The following is a 25,234-nucleotide window of genomic DNA, read 5'->3' as shown; positions in this document are numbered from 1 at the left end:
CTGACAGCATGCAGACAGCTGCAGCTGCACGAAGGGTTATTTTCTTATCAGCCATGATGTGACCTCAGTGGTTTCTCTTATTCTCCGTCTCACATTCCTCAAACAGGGTGTGACGACCTGCTGTCTGTGGTTCATCACACGGGGTTTACATCGAAGTTTACATCAGGCGTTTAAGTGAAATGTCTCTTAAACGCCTCATATGAACACAGACATACTGTTTTCTTATTGCCAATGGGGAGAACCAACACATAACACAACAGATATATCACAGTGAGACGGAGAAAGGAATCCCAGGTTGTGTCATTAATCTTTGGAAGGTATCGTTAAGCCCAGTGTTGTAATTGGATGCGGGCTTATGTCAACACATGACCATTTAAAACCATCCTGGTAATCCCTTTTCTTTTCTCAGGCACCTGCGGGGTTGTTTAGCAAGACAGAGGGATTATACACTTTGCTGCAGACAATACAAGGACTTTATCAGGTAGGACTGTTTGCTTCCTATTAAAATAATCTGTTGGATCGCTGATGTCAGATGTACATTGTTATTTTCATAACTGTATTGATGACTTTCTATGTGGAGTACAAGGAAGAGATGACATGCAGAATCAAGAGCCAGAGGGGTCAGATAATCACAGGAAAGCACTCAATTAACTGAAACGTGTCATGTTGTCATAGCACACATATCTAATTAACTGCCCAGAATAATGTGCTGTCTATGTCGTTATTAAGATGATTTACAGGGATGACAGCCACTTCGCTTTTATCACAGCTGGAAGTGCTGTTTTGTTTAAGTAAGAATAAGAGTGGAACACACTGATAAACAGGCCAAACAATAAGCTCACGGTGCTGATAAGAGAAGTGCTGACAGAGCTAAGAAATACTCAGTGTGTGCTAAAGAAGTTACCGTTTCAACTTGTTTATGTCCATTTTCAAGGCAAGAGCATGTTGGAGACAGACAGTCAGGTTACCAATGGTTCGTGTGAGATTACTGTATTTACTCACTACATGAATACTGCTGTGTCTGCCTGTTTGGGGAAATGGCGCAGTTACAGTCATCTGCCACTGGAGAATTATCTGCGGCTCTACTGAGCTTTTTAAGCACCTTTCAGCTCCTTGTTTTGGTTTTACAGCACCTTCGCTGTACGGGTCAGTCCCAGCACCCGACTCCAGCGAAGCCCCTGATACACTGTTTGTTATTTATGGTTGATTTATATTCTTTTATATTGTGCATATTTTTACATTTTCTCAACAATATTTCTTATTTCCTTTTTCTGTTTTATTACTATTGTCCAATGCGGCAACTGCAGCTGACCCGGTGTCCCCTCGGGGATCAATAAAGTATTCTGGTCAATAAAGTCCCCCCCCCCCCAAGCATTAACACCCTCCGTTTCAAATTGTTCCTTGTCAGCAGCAGCCATGGTGGACGCAGCGGCAGCAGAGCAGTTCCTGGACGCCAATCCACAGTTCGCCAAGCAGTACTACGACATCAACTTCAGGCCTAAGGTCATCGCAGACCTGCTGGACAACAACCGCAAGGCAATGGTGGACATCAGCAAGTTCCACGAGCTGACGATGGTGGAGGAGAGCGAGATCCTCTTCGACCTGGTGCGGGACATCCAGGACAACCTGAACATGGAGAAGTCCATCTTCAACCTCATGAGACACCTCAGCTTCATAATGAGGGCCGACCGCATGAGCCTCTTCATGTACCGGCAGAGGAATGGAGTGGCCGAGCTGGCAACCAGGTGACTGAGGATTTCTTCTCATGTTTCACCAACACCGTCAGAGAGCCTGTGTTGAGTCAAAATATCGTAAAGATAATATTCCTCTGCCATGGACGTCTGTGACTGACTGCACGCGTTTCCGCATGTTGGTCTCATGAAAAGGAAACGGTTAAGTGTGGGAAACAGCTTGGACAAAAATCATCTCAGACAAATCTTCAGGGAATCGTAATGAACGAGCGCAGATGCTGTTTCTCTCCAGCTCGCCGCTTCACGCTCATGCAGTTCCAGACGCTCACATGTGGCAGCTTCATTAAGTAACGGGATGTTAGCAGATGACTTCAGATGTTTTCTGGTACTTCTTGTTATTGCTCCTGCTGCCTTGCTCAAAGTGTCGAGGGACGTTCACGTTTCCTCTTCGGTGCTCGGGTTTTGCTCAGATGGCGGCTCTTTGAGACGATCTGTGAAAATGTGAAGCTTCCTGAGATGAGAAGCTGCTCACCAGCTGCTCGTCGTAACACTGTGCTGCTCTTCACTTCCAGGTTGTTTAATGTTAATAAAGATGCGACATTTGAAGACTGCCTGGTGCCGCCTGACAGCGAGATCGTGTACCCTCTGGATCTCGGCATCGTGGGCCACGTGGCGTCCAGCAAAAAGTTGGTCAACGTTCCCAATGTGGCGGAGGTACATACACGACTGAGTGTGTTTCTTTTGTGTGTGTGGTACTCATGTGGCCATCAGAACCACGACACTCGTTCAGTTATTCACATAGAAAATCTCACTTTTCTTATTTGTTTTAATTATTTTACTTATTTATCTTGTTTTATATCTCACGTTTTGGATTTTATGTAATTTCATGATTTGTTTTTGCTGTAAAGCACTTTGTAATTGTTTTAACAGGTGCTCTGTAAATAAGATTATTATTATTTATTTGACATATAAACAGTAAAATGTGGCAAATTTATCCCTCCAATTCATTTTCTCCCTCACTTTCACTTGTTGCATAAAAAAATAAAGCCCAAAGCCTTTAAGGCCAGCTCCTCCCGGTTACTCATACAGGATTATATCTTCTTAAAGTTGATCTAGTGCAGCTTCAGTAGGCGTTTATATACTCAGAATGAAACCATGTCACCCTGTTGTTACCATGTTCTTCCTATTGGCTTCCACAAAATCCGTTTAAAAAAGGGAAGCAACCATTTCCTCCGTAAGTTGACGAGATAAAATAACTTTACTAACTCCCTGCCGGGGAAGTTACAGACAGCCAGCAGTAAAGGGGACGGAGAAGGGAATAAAAAATACAAAATAAAAACATCAACCAAATATATGTACATTATTGCAAAAGTCGAGTATAAAAGATAATAAAATGGTAATATTGCTAATGAAAACGAATATAAACATTGTTAATTGCTCAGCAGACATTGAAATCCTTGTGTTGGAGGGTGTGAAGCCCTGTGTGTTGTTGCTCTGCCTCCGTTTGGCCACCAGATGGCGACTGGACACCACAGTGTCCCTTCTGCTAATTCCCTCCAACCAAAGCCAGCTCAATCTCATTATAGCCAATACCTTTGACATTTGGAAAAGGCTGGCGAGCTTATTCCCATGTACATTTCAAGTGTGTCGTGCCACTGCAGGTCCACTAACTTCACCTCCACCCCCTCCTTCCTGCACAAACTGTTATTGTGACATTTACAGTTAATAAGGCAGCAGCCCACTCCACAATAACTGATGGATTACAAGCCCTCCTCCGTATCAGTTCAATCACTTCCTTTCATGGCAGATTAGAAACCTCAGCCGCTGATGTACGAACAAAGCAGATCCCGGCCGATTGTTCTGATTTGGTCTTTATCTGTCGGTTCTGCCGCCGGGCCGACCGGTTGTGGCTTCGCTGTGAGCCGCCACAGAACAAACGCCATGGTGCTCTTCAAAACCTCTGTCCGTCACGCCGCAGCCTCTCACAAACACATGAAAGCGCGATGGGAAATGTGGCAACTGGAACAATATCAAAGCCCCCAAGCCTCTCCCCAGTCACAGCGAAGGAAAGGCTAATGTTGCCATATAATTGGTTGGCTTTATGATGCTAATGCACTGAGGATGGCCTTTCACAGTGATGCAGAGACTGGGAATCAGTGTGTCTCTGTCTCTATTTCTATCCCAGTCCAATCCAGTCAGGCCGGTCAACCAGTCAGGATTCTTGGAAATGGACGATGGGGATTTTGTGTCACTGGGATTATGCAGTGAACAACAACTGGCCTCATTTCCCACCGTTCTTCTATCCACGCCTCCTTCAAAGTGAATTTAATTATCACATCATTTACAGACTAATAACCCTGACTGTTATTTGAGGTGTGCGTGTGTGTGCGTGTGTGTGTGTGTGCGTGTGTGTGTAACGTGGACAGTGTCAGTGGGGGAGGTTGCAGATGAAGCCCGTTAATCTGCTCTGAATTAGAGCGATCCCAGATTACTCCCAGAGGTCACACAGGACCTGAGCCATTTTCACAGACTCAGCACTATAACACACCTTTAATCTATTCTGTTGCACTGTATTGTGTTTCAGTCCAGCAGACTTTTGTCTCAGTAAAATCCACTTCCTGTGTCCTAACCGACAAGCTAAATTGGCCAGAGAGGAAGTTCATGTATTGATGTGTGTGTGCAGACTTTAGATGAGATTATTTCTGTATTTATTACATTTGTATATATTTATTGGGACGTGTTTCTTTATTTGCATTTATTATTTATTTACAGATTAACATTTACGCATTTTATGGATGAGTGAGACATGTTTTCTCATCTCACTGCGCATTTATCATATTTATTTAACAAATTCATTTACAGATATAAAATAAATAATCTCTGAACCCTTACTGAGGATTTTCTGACACCAGCCTAAAGTGTAGAGCTGCTGGGCAAAGGTCAAGGCAAAGCTTCAGCTGATAACAAGCAGGATGAAGACTTCTCTGGGCTTTAGGGGGTCAAAGGTCACCCAATAACAAGCTGTCAAACTGCCCAGGTCTTTGGAGCACGTTCATTTTTAAACTGCGTAGAGCTGCAGCTGATCCAGGACCAGCTTTGTGTCTCTCTCTTGTTGTGATTTTCCCCTTCATTTCCTGCTGCTGCACATCAGACATTCCCCTGTGCAAAGCAGCTTTAAGCACGAGCTGAGTTTGTGGTGTGAGATGGTGACTGCTCAGATCTCATCACTGACCCTCAAACAGACGCACAAATTAACACGTTACACTGTTTACTCTGCTGCATTTAGTGCGACACGCGCCGACGTTAAACCCATGAAAGCTCCTTCTCTTGCAGCTCCACGCTCTGTGTCTGCAGCCGGGCAGGAGGAGAGGGTTTGAGATGCTGCTCAGGTCTCTTTTCTCTGCCTGTGACAGCAGCAGTATTATATTTTCTGAGGCTGATGGATGAAACTTTAATGATGCAAATGTTTGATTTTGAGGAGTTGTCTCCTGCATGTGAGTGTGTGTTTGGTAAAGGTGCAGAGGAAGCAGCGCTAACTCGTAGCCTGGTGGGCTTGGCTGATAGCTTACTGCAGATATCAGCCAATAAATGACAAGAAGCTGAAGCACAGCATTGTAAAGTATATGTTTTGAAAAAGTTTCAACATTCTGTAGTTTGTCCAACAGAAAACAGTGACAAGTTTATTTTTAAACTGTAAAATAACTGATTTTTTTAAACTCATAAATTTATATCAACTTCAGTATCCGCCTCAAAAATCGGTTGTAAATCGTAATTTACTTGAATAATTCCAAACTGATTGAATTAGATTTCATGCGATCTGTGTAAAAGTATAAAGTTTGTGTATTTTCTGTATTTTCTTTTCTAAGATCCGAACAAACACCTCGCTGGACATGACCACACTCACTTACTCGCCTTACCCAAATCAGGACTCTGTCCCCATTTTTGGTCCCCCAAGGGTGGCTCTCCGCGGGTTTTTGTTCCTTCTTGGCAGTTAATGAGCCGTTCTTCCTCAGTTTCACCGCTGGAGGAACAGAATTGATGACCCCTGCTGTACAGGAGGAGCAGTAGGTGGAGTGCAGCTGAGAGGGGCTTGAGTTTGCAGAGAATGGAAAGCCCAGCTAGCAGCACTCATAGATAGATGTGGTGTGTCATCAAAGCTGAGTCTGGACGTTTTGAGGGGTGCAGGGCCAAAGAACAGCCAATTAAATACAGTCGAATACACCCTCTCTCCTCTCTTCACAGAGCCCTCATTTCAGCGAGTTTGTGGATGAAGTGACCGAGTATCAGACCAAGAACGTCCTCGCCATCCCCATCATGAACGGTAAAGACATGGTGGCCGTCATGATGGCCGTCAATAAGCTGGACGGGCCGCACTTCACTGCGAAGGATGAAGAGGTAACACGTGACACTGTCTCCCCTCAGCTTGCATGCGTTTCCCTTTGCTTTTGTCTGTTAGTAACTGGCTGCCTGACCGGACAGCGATCCAACACAATTAAAGTCAGTCTGCCGAATAATCATTAATGAGCTCTGTTTTAAGAGCCACATAAAAGCGTGTGACGTAGATGAAGTGTCAGCTCTGTCTCGACTCTGATGCAGCTGATCTGCTGCATTTTCCTCCTCCTTCAGAGCCCTTTTGGGTTCATGCATCCCAGGACCTTTTTATCAAGTTAACTGATAACATGTAATGTTTTTTAACCTTCTGTATTTCCTGTTTCTCTCCAGTGGTGATGTCATCACCGGTTGTTTGCAGTATCCTTCCATTTCATTAAATTATACAAATACACAACCTGCATTTGGATCCAGATATGAATAAAAATACACACAGTGATAAAGACAATGTTGCTGATTGGCTGTTGGCGTCCAGGATTTTTGGAGAATATTAAATTTTATGACTCCTCACCTTTGACTTAAGGTCATTTAAATTGATCAGTTCATCTTAAACTGATCAATCCACAACATCTCGCTGAAAGTTAAGTAGTTTTTAAGATACCCTGTTAATTAATAGATGATAAACATACAGATATCAAAATGAGAGATCTGATTTGTCCAAATCTTAAATCTGATCGACGGTTAAACTTTAACACCCGAACAACTTAAAGTCGCTGTTTTTTATCCGACTGAAACAGGAGCTGATGTGGTTTTTCAGCCAGCAGAGGCCTGTCAGAGAGGGCGCGAAGGGCTCGGCCACCGTGATGAAAGAGTCCCAAGGAAAAGAAACCGCAAAATCACTTCCAATTCCTCACTGCCAAAACAAGCCTGACGTGAAGTGTTTGCACAAAGTCGGTCAGATGTATAAGCTGCGAAACAATCCTTAAATCAAAGTGTGGCCTCACGTTAACCACTGGACAGTGACTCCTCTCAGCCAGTGCCAGAACAGCTGTGGACCTCTGATGTAGCTGCCTGAAGGTGTGCTCCATCACCTGGAAGCCCCGGTGGCATGCAGCCCAAATCCCACCCAGAAAAACAACATTTTCATCAAACATGGCAGTTTGAACCAGGGAACTGTTGAGAATGTTTCACACAAAAATGAAATAATCTGCTGTTTGAAAGGTGTGACCTGCTCTGTCTTCACTAAAAAAAACAGTCACATCCATTTCTCACTCAAAGCAGCTGAACGTCTGCTGTTTTCTTCCAGACTCTAAACAAGTATCTCAACTTTGCCAACCTGATCCTGAGAGTTTTCCACCTGAGCTACCTGCACAACTGTGAGACCAGGAGGGGACAGGTGAGGCTGCACAGCATGCAGAGCTCCGTTTACTCTCTGACATCTGAATTCCTCGTTCAGTTCATTTGAGTTTTCCCACATCTGACCTCCCACTCTCACATCTGAAGTTTATTAGAGACAGCGAGAAGAATCCATGTTTATTTCACTCTTGATGACATAAATATGTTCTGCAAAAGACGAAAATAAAGATGGGAAGACAGTCATAGAATCGTGTTTGACAAGATGTTCAGGGTCTGTGGTGTGCATGAACGTATTCCACTCCATCGTCCAGGTGCTGCTGTGGTCGGCCAGCAAGGTGTTTGAAGAGCTCACGGACATCGAGAGGCAGTTCCACAAGGCCCTGTACACAGTCAGAGCTTTCCTCAACTGTGACCGTTACTCTGTGGGTCTGCTGGACATGACCAAGACCAAGGTGGGTCAGCAGAGACACGCAGGCAGAGTCAGGGTTAAGCTGGAAACCAAACAGGACCATTAATCCACTGTTTGCAGATCTCTATCTGTGCTGCACTGTTTCACTGCTGTGGACGTTAAATATCAGAAGCCTTTCCCTCAGATTCACTCTCGTCCCCGGCGTTAGGGAGCAGGTCACCTGAATGAAGTAAAGCAGTCAAACTAATGTACTTCATGTAAAAGCAGATTGAGAGCAATAACCTACAGTTCAGGTTTAATTCTGGTTCTCAGAAGCTTGAATTCGGGAACCTCGATGTTCTGAGCTGAAGGAACCATCGTGAAGGAACCATCGTGTCATAACAAACCTCGACAGACTTTATCCTGAGTGTGTCTGCTGATGTTTGTTGGCTGTGTTTGTGCCGTTCTCATCCCGTCTGACATGGTTTCTGGTTCTCCTTCTCCTCCTTTGGGACGACGTATTTTCAGACTTTTCTGTCTCCATCTACTTTTTTTCCTTCAGTGTCTTGTCTCAGTGAAATAAATACTACGTAAAACCGTCCTGTGATCAGTGTGCTACATTTCCTATGTATTTGTGATAACTAACATATTGTCATAAATACTACTTATTGGCTGTGGCTGTCACCTAATTACAAGCAGCTGCCAGTTGATTCCTAACACCTGCTATCTGAGAACAAACACATGTTGTCTGCCTGCACAGATGGCTCTCTGGTAACAACACTGGATTTCATGAATCCAGTTTTTAAGAATAACAAACAAAACTAGTGGCTCATGTTTGGAATCTGCTCTTTGTGAAGACAGAAATACTCCACACTGCTAAGAGGCTGCTGGCATTAGCATTTTCAGGCAGAATGGTGGTGCTGGCTGCACCGACGATCTGCAGTGAGTGTATCTGAATGAAGGAGGAACAGACGCAGACGTGTCCGCTTTGTTGTCTCACTCTAAATCTTTTCTTCTTCGTGTTTTTGTGCAGGAGTTCTTTGATCTGTGGCCAGTTCTGATGGGAGAAGTTCCACCATATGACGGACCCAAAACTCCTGATGGCAGAGTGAGGAAGCGTTGACTACTGCTTCTAGTACCGCTCATTTACTGTGGTGCCACCTTCAGGTCAAAACGTACCTCCATGACGAGGCAGCTCTAAAACTCACACAGTCACTCTCTGATTGTTGTGTCGTGTGTCTCCTCAAGGAAATTATCTTCTACAAGCTGATTGACTACATCCTACATGGCAAAGAGGACATCAAAGTCATACCGTGAGTCTCAGCACAGATCTGGTTTGAAGGTCGCCTCTGGAGCTTTTGACCGAGAGTTGAAGGAGGTTTTTAAAGTGCGTCCCTGTTTTCTGTGTCCTTGCACTGCACATTCCTGCCTATTGTGTTGCACTGTGCCACCGATCTAATGTGCCAAGAGACAAAAGGGAGCACCAACAAAGGCAGAGAAGAAGAAGAGTGCGAGCGAGTAAACACGGATGTAAACACTGAAGGTTTCAGAGCTGTAGGGAAAATGTCTGCAAATGTTTTCTGAGAAAGGAGATGATTCAAAACTTTGTTAGATGCACACAAGCCAGTTATGGTGACAGTGGATGTAAACTTACGCTTGTTTACAGGGAAGCTCACCAGGCCACTTTAAAGGTGTTTGAGGTTGGTTATCACAGAGAAGAAGACACTAATGTCGTCTCTCTCTCTCTCTGACAAAACCAAACACGATCTGCGTTTCCCCGACGGAAAGATGAAGGCGCTGACCTCTGGGGGCGACCCTCACCCTCAGCTGCTTTTCTATCAGCCAACACTGTTGCTCTTGTAAACAGAAATAACTGCTGTCCAAACATTTCACCGCAGAATAATCCCGCCTGTGTAAACTGAAAGTTGTTCATGCTCAATTTGATTTGAATGATTTCACATAATTTCCGTCACCCTGGCAAAGTCACGTTTCTGTTAACACAGCACAGGAAAGTAATTCACTTCAGTCTTTGTTTTCCTGTCGGTAACATGATTATTGTTGCGTTCGTCCTCAGGAACCCTCCGGCAGACCACTGGGCCCTGATCAGCGGTTTACCAACCTACGTGGCAGAGTCTGGACTGGTCAGTGTTCCTCTTTAAATGCTGTCCTCTTCCTTCCCCACACAATGTTGTGAAATGAGCAGAAACTCTCAAATCCAGTTTGTGTCACAAGAACACTTTCGCACCACGGCAGAATTATGTGGCGGCATCATGAATTTCACACAGCATTTTTACACGTTTCTCACTGGATAGCATCACATTAATTCATCTTGAGGGCAAATTAAAACACAAAAAGTTCCCATTTGGAAACTTGTCGTCGTGTGTTTGGTATCAAACTCGAACTCTGTAACCTTACGTCCCACCTTGCTGTTTGGAAGTCAGACAACCTCCTACAACGAAACACAACGCACGAATGTAAACATAACTTTTGGCTCCTCCACATCGGCGCTGTGCACGGCTTCAATCTGTGACTTCATATTTCATCATTCTTTCTCAGTTTTGCAGGTGTCTAACTTTTCCGTCTGCCTGCATTATTTTCTTAATTCAGCTGTCAAAGACCCTGAATCAGACCAAATGAGAGCACAGACTGTAATTATCTTTAAATGTAAGTCATTTAGCCGTCACATTTACATTCTTAAGCTCCAAAGAGTTAACAAAGGAGTCTTTGTCACATGGGTACACAATGATTGACAGCACTGACATGTGACCTTTCAGCCTCCCTGGAGCCCAAACACGTATGAATTAAACAACAAGTGAATAATGAATAAATGGTCAGCGAACATAAACACAGAGCTGTGAACTCTGATCACATCCAGCACGTTCAGAACGACACGCTGCAGCGAGTTCAACAGGTGCTTCAGTGAGGAGGTCGCCAAGAAAGGAATTCAGTCAGAGACGCTGTGGGAGTAGAACAAAAAGTTCTATTCATAATAAAGATGATGCATACATACAGAACCTCTGCAGGTCCGTGAAATAGAAACACTGAGCCTCAAAGAACGAATGAACCGTGAACATTTATCAGCGAGTCCTTCAGGAATTATCCAGGTTGAGACTCTGTGAATCTGTTGTCTACACAGGCTGCATAGACAGTGCACCAGTCTGCATAGGATGCATTCAGGTACAATTCTGTGTGTAGGTCATCTGCGTTTTCCCAGTGTCAAATAGTCCAATGAACGATCACTGCAGTTACGCCTTTAAAATGGAAGAAAATGTATCTGCAGTGTAAAATAGGGCCTTTAAAGTGTGGACAGCTGTGCTGATAAGAGTAGAAGTGTATTTCTGGTGGCAGACGAGCGTGAGAGACAGACGGAGAAACCAAGCTGTGGGCCGTTTTCTGCCAATCCAAATACAATGTTTGGCCATTTCTTTTCTCCGCTAAAGACGACATGCTGAAAAGCACTTGACAAATTCTCCATCTGCTGTAGGTTTATACGTGACGATGACCGAATTTAGAGTCACTTTCAGGATTCAAAGTCAAACACATATTGAGAATTAATGTCTACACACCGACTTCTGTGACCTTTTAACTTTAATGTCTTCAGAGTCACCAAAGATAAACCATCTCTAAACTAACGATGTTTACTGTCAGTGCTGTGATGTTCAGAGTTTATCCCAAAAAAATCCAAAAAAACTGCCTCAGATTTTGTTGCTGTGTTTCGGAAAGCTGCAGTGAATGTTGTCATTTTAGTATATGATACTAACTTTAAATTAAATAATAATAAATATAAAATAAAGTCTATAGCAAAGCAGTGTGTGAGGATATGTGGATGATTTACTTCAGTTCATGTGTCAAATATTACTTTGGTGTATCTGCTCAGCTTTAGTCCAGCAGGTAGATTAAGGATTGTTTTCATTTGGTTCAGTTATATTAATATTTTTGTGACAGCTTATCTTTTCCTAATCTCCCTTTGTGAGCAGAAGTACGTCTTGGAGGCAAAGTCTATAAAATGCAGCATTATTTCAGTGATTGAATATGTTTTTAAAATCTGAATGTGGCTCGATTCAACAAAAACTTTGAGCTCAGAGCTAAATTCTCCTCGTCGTTTCTCACTCTGACTGTTGGAGAACTCTTTTCTCTGCCGTGCAGGAGCCCATGCACAATATCCTTATTTCTAAGTGTCTCCATTGGAAGCTGCGGGCGGTCAGAGGAGCAGAGCGCCATTAGGCCTATTACACAGTTGCCAGGGAGCACGCAGTGGTGGAAATGAAGCGCGCTCACCCACACGCTGCTGTGATGTATAATTGTAATTTCTGCAGCCGTTGCAATTAATCACAGTGTGCTTTTCCCAAACCGCTGAGCCGGCCGCCGCTCGTCTATCCATCCCTCCTTCTGCTTCACCCGTCTGTCCTCCTGCGTCCCTGTCCTTCATTGTCTTTGCCGTTTGCCGTTTTTCAACTCTGCATCATCCTTCCTCCCTCATCTTCCCCTTTTCTCCTCCTGATATCATGTGAGAGGTGAAACCTTTTCATAAATTGAGGGGAGAAGACGCGTCAGGTTGACACTAATGGTTTTGGATGAGACACGGGGGCTTTGAGTGGATTCGCTGTGGGCCAGTAAACAATGTCAGCTACTTATGATCATATGAACAAAAGTCCTTCAAGCCAAACAGCTGAAGGTGGAGTTTATGGTGTGAGAACATGAGAACAGAGATCACCTCCTCGTCTTCCCCAACAGCCTCTTCTTTTTGATTTTTACTATAAACACTGAGTATTTTTATGATCATCATCTCTCATCATCCTCATCTTTGTCATCTCGTATTTCCATGTTTCAACAGATTTGCAACATAATGAACGCAGCTGAGGATGAATTCTTCGACTTCCAGGTAAGCAAGTTTTTTGTTCTACTTCAACGAAGCATCAACAAAACAAACCACCCAGCTGCAGCGAAGCTTTAAGACGAGATCAATAAGACAGCAATTGTACAAAATCGAGTTTTTCATCAAGTCTTCTGTAAGCTGTGAAAAGCACGTAAGGGACTAAAATCCATCATCTGAATTTCTGTGAGGAGATGATTCCAGTTAGTTGTTTTTCATTGTAAATATGCAGTTTCACAGTGAAAACTTCATAAATGAAAGAAATCAGGCTTCCTGTCAGGAGGCGTAACTGACCAGTGAAAAGAGGAAACAGCAGCTAAAACGCGTCTTTGACACAGATGTCAAAGTGTCTCCATCTCCTGCAGACATGCACAGATACTGCATCTTATTACACTCCAAATGCATTTAACATGCAGGTAAATGAAAATGTACTAATGATCAACTCCAAGGTGAATTGTTGCACCATCGTTTTCCATGAACTCGCTCGATGTGATCATCCACAACCCGTTTCACATGATTTGGCTTCATGTGATTTGTTCTTGAACATTTATTTATCCAGGGAAGAACACGCTCGGTACCGCCGGCCTCACGTTCGTATCTGTGTGTACTAACACCAGTTGTTGCTGTGAGATAAGAAAGCAATTTTACTCAATATCTGCCATCCTTTTTTTTTTTAAGTAAGAGACGACATTAGCATTTCGCAGCCAGATTACAGTAATTGCATATTTGTCAGCCTTTACTCTTGAGTGATGTGAATAAAACAGAACTGAGAACATGTTGACATATTAGAAAACTAACTTAGCGATATAATGAGCTCTTATAAGAGACCACCAGAGAATAATCACAAGGAAAGATTCTGCCATCTCGTCCATAAAGGACGTGTTCGTCATCCTCTGCCCTCCTCAGTCTGAATTGGTTTCCTGAGGCCAGTAAAGAACCCATTCTCTTCATTCTCATTACACTCTGATCCTGATGCCATCCTGGTTCTGCTCTGCTGACAGTCAGCGTCTGATCACGTGTCTGTCCTTCATCCTTGAGTCATGTCACCGTCTGCTTCATACAAACTAATACTACACACTCTTTATGATAGCACCCTGTTTGAGAAGTATGAGTGCAGTCCTTCACCGTTTCATGACTTCAAGAAGTTATACGATGCGAGCGACAGATTTCAATCAAACAGCAACAAAGAAATAATTTATACGACCCTGATTCCAAAAATGATTGGGAGCTGTCTCCAGCTGTGAGCAGCTCCTCTGTTTCCTTTGTGCGTTGAAGGGGAGCAGTATGCATCAGCAGCACCCTCTGAGCGGGGCTGTATGTCGAGCGTACCTCGTTTCTCCCCTCTTTTCTCTTTCTGTAGGGTTTGTTTTCTGTGACTTTGTAAAGCTTCTGTATGAAAAGCTCTTGGTTTTAAGGAGAGGTTCTAGATCACTATAAATAACATAAATAAGCATTTTCCAGTGAATGACGTTAATGTTTTTTTAAATCCACTTCTTTGTTACTGTTGAACGTTTGCTCTGTGATGAGGCAGTTCACCAAAGTGAGACTCCAACAACTGCTGCTGCAGGATGTTCAGATTTTAGGGACAGTAAGCAGGTGAATTATTGATTGTCTCACGTTTCCCCTGAATGTGCAAGGTGACATCACGTTTCCGCAGCGTTCCTGCTCCCTGCTGTCACGAATCGTCCGTAAATAACGATGGTTGGAGGACAGAGGGGTCCCACGTTACGCTCTTAAACATATTGAGGTGTCAGTGCAGGTGAAGCATGTCCTTGTTCAGAGTCACTGAAGTAAAGCTTGTTGAACTGTGTGTGTGTACGTGCACAGAAAGAGCCTCTGGATGATTCCGGCTGGACCATTAAGAACGTGCTGTCTATGCCAATCGTCAACAAGAAAGAAGAGATCGTGGGTGTGGCCACGTTCTATAACAGGAAGGATGGGAAACCCTTTGATGAAATGGACGAAACGCTGATGGAGGTACTGTGTGTGTGTGTGTGTGTGTGTGTGTGTGTGTGTGTGTGTGTGTGTGTGTGTGTGTGTGTGTGTGTGTGTGTGTGTGGCAGCACTGACTCATTGGTTTATAAATACTCTCAGCCCATTCAGAGCGTCTGCATTATTTATCGTTGGGCCTGGAGGCTTTTTACTGAAGTTTCTGTATCTGCCTCGCTGCTCAGGATTCACTGAAAACACCCGACATGACAGTTTGATCCTCAGCTGTTCCTCAAAGACCCCCTCCAATGAAAGTCGAGTTTTTAACCCCGTTAACATGTTCATGGGATGTTTTTTTAATACGCCACGAGTCCTTGGAACTGCAGTGGACCCGTGACGCCGTCAGAAACATGGCTTCACATGTTCAGGCCTTCACACGTCACATAGCCGAGGAGCGAACCAACTCACGGTGAAGCTCTCCGAACCACGAGAACAAAGTCGAGCTCAAGGCTCGTGTTATCGATTTACTGTTTCTAGCGTTGTAGAGAGCGGATCATAAATTACTATTCTGATACATCGACTTTTAGGCGACCCTGTGCGAGTCACTCTTCTTCTTCTTTGGAATTGTTTTCCAGAGGTGAGTGTTTGATGAGTGGAGCTGCAGGTGAGCGGTGGGCGGAGACAGAGGCGGGGACTAATCACATATTCAGAGACCAGCGCATACTAAATAAAGGCAAAGGTGTTGAGTGACAGTTAAGCCATTTTAAGGCATGAAGGGATGTTTTCCGTGGGGAAAAAGCTTGTTTTTGGCCATTTAATGCCGGGAGACCAAATTTAAAATAGGTTGAGGAACAATTTTCATGTTGACGTTTGAATATGATTTTAAGAAAAATCCACTTCAGGAAATAGTGAAGTAACATTTGCAAACAAAGTGGCACCGGTGGAAAGTAAGTACATCTGAGATGAGCTCTGATGGCCACTGTGCTGCTGAACACAGAGAGGAATGTCGTCCATCTTTGTTTTTCCAACACATGCCACCAGTAATGGGCTGTTTACTCTGTGTGTGTCTCTCTCTCTCTTCTCTCTCACACACACACACACACACACACACACACACACGTTTAGTCTCTCACCCAGTTCCTGGGCTGGTCCATGCTCAACCCCGACACCTACGACAAGATGAACAAGCTGGAGAACAGGAAGGACATCTTCCAGGACATGGTGATGTACCACGTCAAGTGTCGCAAGGATGAAATCCAGAACGTTCTGGTGAGTAAATGTGGAAAAGCGAGGCCTCCCTCTGCACCAAACCAGCTACTGCAATGAGAAATGCACCCCTCAAGTGTTTTTTTTTTTAAGGCTGACATGGAGACAGACTTTGGATTGAAGTTTGTGTCGTTGTTTCAGTCCGACGAGAACCTTCCAGACACTTTCGGAAGTGAAGGATTTAATTTTGACACTGGTCTGCAGAGTTTTAACGGTAGAATTAGGGCAGTAGGGTTTTGTTGAAATGAAATAAAAACCACATTGATGCTCCAGGGAGGAGATGAAGGATGTATTTTTAAGTAAATAGAGAGAAGGAGGGAGGCAGAGCGCAGAGTTTCACTGGAAATGGAATTCCCAATCCTGCAGAGTTAGCGCCTTGCTTCATCCTTTGATATCTGTGCTCGACAGATCAAACCCAGCCCGCTTCAAACCGGTCTGCAGATGTGGATGATATAAATAGGAGAGCGAGCGTCGTTTATAAACCGAAATAAGCTGTCAGATTTTCTATGAGGTGATTTGTCAGTGGACGGAGGGAGACAAAGGCAGAGAGATGACCCGCTCTGACCTCAGATCAGGAGTCAGTTGATTGATGCTGAACCGTTTCATTCAAGGTGAGCGTTGATGATGTGTGTTTCCCCAGAACACCAGGGAGAGATGGGGGAAGGAGCCCGACGAGTGTGAGGAGGAGGAGCTCGAGGAGATCCTGGTAACCAGCGACACGTAGCGTAGCATTCAACCTGGGAGCTCTTGGTTAAACTTTACAGTTTTTTTTTCTTTGAAAAATTCTGACAATATTCACACTGGAATCCACACGAAGGCGACGCGTATGAACTTATGCACATTTGTCCGTCTCTGTCCGTCTCTGTCCGTCTCCGCCCACAGTCAGAGGTCTTGCCAAGCTCTAAGAAATCTGAGATCTTGGAGTTTCACTTCTGTGACTTTGAACACAGTGAACTGGATCTGGTGAAATGTGGCATCAAGATGTACTACGAACTGAAAGTGGTGGACAAGTTCCACGTTCCCAGAGAGGTGGGTGGTCAGTTAACCAGTTAGATGCTCAAAACAAATAATGTGTGTGTTCACCACTGTGACTCTGTACGTGTGTGTGTGTGTGTGTGTGTGTGTGTGCGTGCGTGCGCTCTGCAGGCCCTGGTGAGGTTCGTGTACTCTCTCAGTAAAGGCTACAGGAGGATCACCTACCACAACTGGAGACATGGATTCAACGTGGGACAGACCATGTTCACCCTGCTGATGGTCAGACACACACATACACTGACTCACTCAGTAAACCCACTCTCCTCCTCCTCCTCCTCCTCCTCTTCATCCTTTCATCTTTCCTGTTCCTCCTCTCTCTGATTCAGAGTAATACACCTTCCCTCTCCTCCTCTTTCACTCCTTGTATCATCATCTGGAGTGTTCTGTATCTGTGATACGTGTGTGTTCATTTGTGTGTGTAAACGGGAGGAATAATGAAGTGAGGCTGTAAAGGAAAAGAAGCTGATCATTAATAAGGAAACCAGCAAGTGTCTCTGTTGTTTATAGAACTGCAGCCCCTGCTGGGAATCCCTGTGTGTGTGTGTCTTTGTCACTTGTGTGTGTTTGTGCTCTTAGACAGGTGATCTGAAGCGTTACTACACTGACCTGGAGTGTATGGCCATGGTGACCGCTGGCTTATGCCACGATATTGACCACAGAGGAACCAACAACCTCTACCAGATGAAGTAAGAGCTTCACGGGGGAGGAAACGGGGGAGGAAACGGGGGAGGCGGGGGACAGCGTGCTGTTTAATCAGTTTTTTATTTTCAATTTACCTTTGAAAGTTTCTGACATACTGGCAGCGGCTCCTGACCTTTTTGCCTGTTTGTACGTCACTGTAGCATCGGTTTGCTCGTTTTACTTTTATTTATCCTATATTTAGCCAGAAAGATCCCATTGAGATACAAGATCTGTTCTTTCATGGAGTTAATATCAGAAGCAGCCTGAGAGCACTGAGGCTTCAGGGTTTGATTAATGAGAACAGAAAGGTTGCTGAGTAACGAGTAGTCTAAACACAGAGCCTTCACAGTACATGTGTGTCGCAGTGGCTCACTGGTGATTTCTCAGTGGTCACATACAGCAGCAGACACATTTTCAAACACAAGCCTAACAGGAGGACGTGCAGTGAGAAAACCTGTTGCTTAAACTAGTTAAACTATGAACTGAATATAAACTCAGGGGTCAAAAGAGAAAACAGCTCCCTAAAATCAAAGACAGTGAACAGACGTAAACAGTATGATACATTAGAAATGTGTTTTTATTAATTATGGCTTCCCGCTGCGATGACCCAGTTCCTTCCTCTCATTTGTGAAATCGGACTCTTTGGTTATTCTGAGGCCGTTTAATTGAGTCAAAGTGACAGCAGCCGCTCCTCCTGCGTACAGACGAGCTGATCTCAGCCCTTCAGGCGACGCTAACGTCACACACGCAGAACATCAATGAGCTGATATTGACCAGAAACACCTCCAGCTGCTCTGCTCCACCTGCTGATGGATGAGCTAATGAGAGCCGCCATTAGCCGCGGACACAGCAGGCCAGGCCCACCCTGGGTTTAACATGCATGATTCATCGCAGTGTAACCTCCCAACACACCGTGCGTGTGTGTGCGTGTGTGTGCGTGTGTGTGCGTGTGTGCGTTTCCAGGTCTGGCAATCCTCTGGCGAAGCTTCACGGCTCCTCCATCTTGGAAAGGCACCATCTGGAGTTTGGCAAGACTCTGCTGAGAGATGAAGTATGCTGCAGTACACACACACACACACACACACACATACACTCATACAGGGGTGGGCACACTAACACCTGAGCCCCTGAACACCTGTACAAAGTAAAGCATCACTACAGCGACGCTCTTTGACGCTTCTGAGCTTCCTCTTACCTTTCAGGCGCTGAACATTTATCAGAATCTGAACCGCCGTCAGCACGACCTCGTCATCCACCTCATGGACATCGCCATCATCGCCACTGACCTGGCTCTCTACTTCAAGTCAGTTCATGAACACAGCCATTCATTGATTCGTGACTCAGCCTGTCTATGTGTTATTCCAATGGTCTAAATGCTATTTATAGAATAATGACTTTTAATGGTTGAGTGGTACATTTAAGAGCAATAAATTGATTTTGGAGAGGCAACAATTGATTACCTGTCACACAGAGGCACACCTCTTACTCCATATGCACCATAACAGACAAGAAAAGGATCAAAACTGAATGAGAGTGAGACACGCTGATACATATTCATACCATTCATACCTTTAATATCAGAAACACGTCCTGCAGCCTGTTCAGTAGCCGAGCACACGCCTCGAAAAGCTCATGAGATGAAGCTGAGAGCCCTGTTTTATTCCTGCAGGAAGAGGACGATGTTCCAGAAGATCGTGGACCAGTCCAAGACCTACGAGAACTGGAACGACTGGACCAAGTACATGATGCTGGAGACCACGCGCAAAGAGATCGTCATGTAGGCGCACACACACACACACACACACACACACACACACACACACACACACAGAAAGGCGTGCACCCTCAGAGATACACAGACCTCACATCTCATTGGTGTTGTGTTTCCAGGGCCATGATGATGACTGCTTGTGACCTGTCTGCCATCGCCAAGCCGTGGGAGATTCAGAGCAAGGTACACACCTGCGTGATCGCTGCACAAGGTCCTTTCATACTTCGCAGCAGTAGCTGTAAAAAGGCACTCCAGCCTCACAAACATCCAGCCGCTCGCAGTAATAAGACACACTCGCTCACGGGCTCCAGGAGAGGCTCTGTGAGAGCGGAGCCGGTGATGAAGTAGACAGAGAATGACATTTTGTCAGCGCTGCCATTTCTCTCAGCGGCGTTCAGCAGTGACTCCTGACGGCCTCATGCATCAAAAGCAACTTGGTGCTTTTCATTTCCCTCATCACCGCCTGGCAGGCTCAGCATTTTATTTCAGTTAACTATGTAATATACACATTGCCATCCAGCCTGCACACGCAGCCATATCAATATGAACATGAAGCATCTCTGGCTGCTCGGCAGCCGCTGCCGGAGGGTCATTTTTTACCTTTATTTGCCTGCATTTGACTGGAAGCATATGCTATTCTTCAGTAACGCCTATTTTCACATTCTTAAACACACACATAAGCTGGAGTCTCATAACAAGTGCATCAACATAGAACCCATAATAAAACCAGTAATGTTGATTTAAAGCACTGCTGGTTGAGTGCTGGTGAAGTCTTTGATGCAGCCTCTGCTGACAGAAAGGAAAAGATAATAATCTGTTACGTTTCTTGGACAGTAGTTCCCAGGGTGGGGACTGGGGCCGCCCGATGACTCGCCAAATAAATCTGAAGAGCTGGGAGATAATTAACGGAATAAGCAGATGGAGAAAGACGTATTCCTGCACGCCGAATTCTGTTTGTTCTGTCAGATTTTCCTCCAGTCTGTGTGTGTGTGTGTGTGTGTGTGTGTGTGTGTGTGTGTGTGTGTGTGTGTGTGTGTCGGTGGGTAATTTTATCTCCTCTGTCCTCTAAAAATCATTCAAATAAGACGATCTGAGAAGGAAAGAATCACTGGTGGAACTGGTCCCAGCCTTTAGACCTTTGATCACCCTGTAATGAGGCTGGCTCCTCCAGGTTCTTTCACTCCCTTTCACTCAGAACAGTAAATAACTCTCACAGTAAACGTCCCTTTGAATGAGGGACTCTTAGCGAAGTCAGGTCACAGCTCCAGACTCACGCCGTGCTTGACTTTTCCTTTGAAGACGAGGCTTTCAGGGGATCACGGCTCTGCGACTTCGCCTGTGAGACCAGTTTGAACCGTGTGATTTGCTTCGTACGTTGCTTTGTTATGATTATATATGCACTGTTACTCCTCCCCCATTGCACAGCCGCTGTCAATTAGGATATTCCACTTCATTTTTTGGCATTTATTTATTTCTGGTTGGACTCACCTTCGTCTGCACCCGGTGAGTCAGCCCCGCGTCCCACACACACTGTCAGCGTGTCTATCTACAGCATCGGACGCCCTCCTGCGAATTGTGCTCCAAAAGAAGTCTGATGACTAACTCCTTCCTTTTAAAGGTGAATCCCACCCTGAATACGGCGATAACACATCGTAGCTGTCATGTGAAACCCTCCACTTTTGGCGATCATCGTGTGCAGAGACCTGCAGCTACTCAACGCAAGAATTTAATGTAACCAGCGTGAATCTCTGCTGGCATGAAATGAGTCTCGTAGCTCTGCTCTGATTTACGTCGATAAGACGGTCGGATTCTTCGATAAAAATCCTCTGAAGTACAAATAAATTCACTCAGATTTTAGTGATGATGCACGGCCCTCTGTAAGATTTTATGGAGAGACAAAAGCTGGAGCTGCTTCGTTCTTGTTAAGATATTCTGCTGACATTTTTATGGCTGATATTCTCTTTTTCACTCAGCTCTGCTTCCCACTCACACAGTATCCGTCTCCAGGCTGCACCAGCCTCATGGCAATTGTTCCCCAAATCTGGCTCGATGACTAACTCTTTCTAAAACGAGGTTTCTACCCCGAACACAGAATTCACATATTATTCATCAGATCTCACGTTGCTCCGCTTTAGGTTTGTGCAGGCAGACGAAAACTGGCTTTCAGCTCATCAAGACACAAAGCCTGAAACTGCCTCATGAACTGCGAATTCTCATTTATGGGACGTTGTAAAAGCTTTAAAGGATCATTTTAACAATGTGAACAGGAAGATTTCCTGCTTGATAAAATGCCACTCAAATGGGAATTTAAGGATGTGCCGGCCTGCGTCAGTAGAGCTGAAATTATTAGACTGTCAGCGTAGGGAAAATATATCTACAGCAGTTTTGATCACTGAGTAAGAGTCAGAGTCAAATGTGACGTCTCGCTGCTTTCCTCTTCTGTTTTTCAGCATCTGGAGTTTTAGATCAGGTCTTGGGTTCTGGGAACTTGTGATGTTGCAGCCCTACAAATACAGATTCACCCTGTTTTTGATCCGCCCTGCAGGTGGCGCTGTCGGTAGCTGCGGAGTTCTGGGAGCAGGGAGACCTGGAGAGGACAGTCCTGGAGCAACAGCCCATCGTAAGGACACAGAGAGAGATGCTAAAGAGAAGGTTTGGAGGGACGGATGGAGGCAGCATCCGTCCTGTTGACCCCCAGAGCAAAAACACCAAACCCCCTCCAGCTCCAACGGCGCTGAGGTTTTATTTGTAGTCGATCTCTAGATGAAAAAATTGGATTTCCATTTGAGAATCAATAAAGCTTAATTATTGTGAGTAATTATCACTAGATGTGTTACAGCTGTAAGAGTCAGTGTTAGCTAAACGTTTGTTTGCTAAAATCGAATAGATTGAACTAATTCATTATGCAAATTTAAACTCCTACAATCTGCAAAAAGTCGTTGAATGTGTGATCAGTCCTTTCATCAGTCTGGATTGTGAATTGTCATTTTTCGGTCTTGGATTTTTCTGTGTAATTTGTTTTTCATAGCTTTTTTTGTGCCAGTAAGCTAAAGTTTGAGAGGAGGAGAAAGAAGATTTGGTGGGTGGACAGGAATGATGGGAATGGAGGCAGGACACGGCTCTCCTCAGGGCTTCAATTTAGGACGGAGAGCGGGAAGGACACGAGGAGGGAGAAGGAGAACAAGAGACAGAAACGCAGTTGGAAGACGAAATGAAAAGACAGATTTAGTTCCCTGTGGCGGCGGTGTGGAGCCATGTACAGACCATTATGTGGAGCACTGATACAGAAAGAGCGGACACTGTGGCCCTAACCCAGCCGAGCGAACCCTCCCCCGGCTCTCTCTCCTCCATTCTGCCTCTGTGCCCCCCTCCCTGTTTCATTCCCTCGTGTCCTTGAGACACTTGAAGTGTGAGAAGCACCATCCCACACTCTCTCACCTCTCAGTGCTCTGAATTTAATAGCATCTGTGTCAGCAGGGAAAACTTTTCATTTTGATCAGTTTGTATTTTCCCAGCAGTCGACTCTGTGACTCACTGTGGTCTGACAAGAAAAAAAAAACTTGCGACACTTGAACAGTTTTGTCAGGAAATGTAGGTGGGCAATTTCGCCAGCAATTAGAGCCGGCGTGAACTTTCTCTGACAGGTTCTCACAGTCCGGTGTGCAGGTACACCAGGTATATTTTAGATGTGGCCGCTAATGGGAATCTTATGTAACTTCACATGTTCATTCAAACTTTATTTAAACTTGGGAAAGGACACTGAGGAGGTAGAGCTCCTAGAGTTCGCACTTCCTGCTTTCATGCCAAAGACAGTGACGCTTGACTGTGAGGAGCACTCACTCTCTGCTGCTTTTAGGAGACCTTTTGGCTTTCAGGTTCTGATTGGACGATTTGAATTTCTTCTATTTAAAGTGGGTGAATTAACAGTTAGTGAGGATGGAGCATCCTCCCTCTCTGTGATCGTACTGTAGACGATAACTCCGGTGTGTGTCGTTTGTCGTCATAACGCCTTTCTCTCTCTCCTTCAGCCTATGATGGACAGAAACAAAGCAGATGATCTGCCGAAGCTGCAGTGCGGTTTCATCGACTTCGTTTGCGCTTTTGTGTACAAGGTCAGACACCTGGCAAACACAGAAACACTCCCTCTCTTTAACCCGCCAAACACTAAACAGCAGATTTACATGCAGCTCTGACACCTGCTGTGTTTGATCTCAAGACCACGTTGAAGGATGTCTGTCTAATCTGGGCATTGTTGGCATTGTGCCTTGGTATTGACTTCATTTTGGGCTGAGTAACTTTATTTCAAGATGGTTCAGGTGTGCAACTGGATTAGCAGAATCGACTTTGTTTGCACTCATTTGTCATATTTCTATGATTTAATAAATGTTCATACTTTGGATCTAACAAGCAGTATTGATTTGATGTGATTCGATTTGGGTTGACTCGCCCTCCTCTTCTGCTCCCCAGGAGTTCAGTCGTTTCCATGTGGAGATCACCCCCATGCTGGACCGCCTGCTGAACAACAGGAAGGAGTGGAACGCGCTGAAGGAGGTGCACGAGGCCAAACTGGCTGCACTGGAGGAGGCCAAGAAAGCAAAGGAGGAGGCGGCTCAGAATTCTGTGGCAGCCAAACAAGGTAAGAGGCTGTCAGACGTGAACACACACCCTCTGTACTTCATGAGGGACAGAAATGTCTCTGAGCCTGAACAGTCCACACAGGTTCATTTGAGTGAGAAACGTATGCTGAAACTGCAGCTCAGTAACCAGAATAACACACAAACAGTGTAGAAAGTGTAAAAAAAGACTTGATGATAAAAAATAACTTCCTCTGTTTTCTGTCTTCTTTCCTTCCTTCCTTCCCTCCTTCCCTCCTTCCTTTCTTCCTTCCTTGCTCCCTTCCTCCCTCCAGCGGGGAGTGCAGCCCAGGCACAATCAAAGACTTGTTGTCTCAGCTAAAGATGCCACACCACCTGCTCCACGGTTGTGGTCCAGCACTTTTTTTTCCGTGTCATTTTTGAGATCTCACCTGCGAGACTGACCTCACTGAGAGGACATCCCTCACTTCAAAACACCTGTCAGGGCGTCTCATACGGCCGTATCCACTGATATTTGTCTTCCCACCTTTTTGCTGCTCTGCTTTCCTCTGCACTGCTTCTTCCTGTCTATCTCTTGTTATTGAATTACTCATTAGATGCTCATCAGTGGCTTGATGGTGTGTTCAGGCAAACCCTCAAAGTCACTGTTTACACAGCATTATACACCATGCAAGTCTCTTTAAGTCGATCGAGATGCTTATTTTCGCGTAAGATGTGAAGAAGATGAAAATAATAGCAGAAAAGGTGTAAGTCGGTCAGCAGACTGTAGCTCTGATGGTTAGGGATTTGAACCTTTTCAGGTGTTTTGCATCATATGGCAGGTTTTGTAGAGTCGTGTAACACAGAGAGGGAAACGGCTGCAGCTCTGGCTGACATGTCGATACTGTCTGCGAATCAAATGTCAAGTTATTTTGTACTTTTGGCTCAGGTCCTGTGACATTAGCTGTGTTGACACATTATTCTCAGCTTGTTTGTCTACATGTCGTCAAGTGGTCAGGATTTCTGACTCTGTAAAGTAAATCAACATGAAAAGAAACTGAGGACGTTGCTTCTATGATAGATGTCTCTGTGAATACCAAATGTATTACTGACAGTTTGAGTCGACTTACTGCATAGATACTGCATACTGCAAGATAAATCGCTATTTTCCTACTGAACTACGCTGTCTGTGTGTTCACTGGGCGGTGTGTGTGTGTGTGACAGGTTCTAGCTGTGTGGTGTGTTGTAGTGTTAGTGCAATAGTGTGATAGTTTTGAGTGTGCTGTTAAAGACTGATGATGGTTTTTGACCTCGTGTGTGTTTTGTTAATCAGAGGCCAGC

General features: G+C 44.8%; 1 protein-coding gene across 2 annotated transcripts; it reads left to right on the top strand.

The window, feature by feature from the left end:
* Nucleotides 1-409: 409 nt before the first annotated feature.
* Nucleotides 410-25,071, top strand: pde6a (phosphodiesterase 6A, cGMP-specific, rod, alpha). 2 transcript variants are annotated; one of them, XM_076739508.1, is made up of 24 exons: nucleotides 410-481; nucleotides 1,412-1,745; nucleotides 2,264-2,405; nucleotides 5,934-6,086; nucleotides 7,327-7,416; nucleotides 7,688-7,828; nucleotides 8,798-8,872; nucleotides 9,013-9,077; nucleotides 9,839-9,905; nucleotides 12,599-12,646; nucleotides 14,465-14,614; nucleotides 15,692-15,835; nucleotides 16,473-16,538; nucleotides 16,715-16,861; nucleotides 16,979-17,086; nucleotides 17,444-17,553; nucleotides 18,512-18,599; nucleotides 18,751-18,851; nucleotides 19,218-19,325; nucleotides 19,439-19,502; nucleotides 21,865-21,939; nucleotides 23,348-23,431; nucleotides 23,787-23,955; nucleotides 24,229-25,071. In XM_076739508.1, the coding sequence occupies exons 2-24, from the start codon at nucleotides 1,417-1,419 to the stop codon at nucleotides 24,273-24,275; spliced, it is 2,571 nt and encodes an 856-aa protein (XP_076595623.1). In that variant the 5' UTR covers nucleotides 410-481; nucleotides 1,412-1,416; the 3' UTR covers nucleotides 24,276-25,071. The 2 variants fall into 2 exon arrangements, with proteins under 2 accessions (XP_076595623.1, XP_076595624.1); XM_076739509.1 differs by having other exon boundaries at nucleotides 1,409-1,745.
* Nucleotides 25,072-25,234: the final 163 nt, after the last annotated feature.

This window comes from Chaetodon auriga, chromosome 9, assembly GCF_051107435.1.
Source record: "Chaetodon auriga isolate fChaAug3 chromosome 9, fChaAug3.hap1, whole genome shotgun sequence".
Lineage (NCBI taxonomy): Eukaryota > Metazoa > Chordata > Actinopteri > Chaetodontiformes > Chaetodontidae > Chaetodon > Chaetodon auriga.
This window is presented reverse-complemented; position numbering and strand designations above follow the sequence as displayed.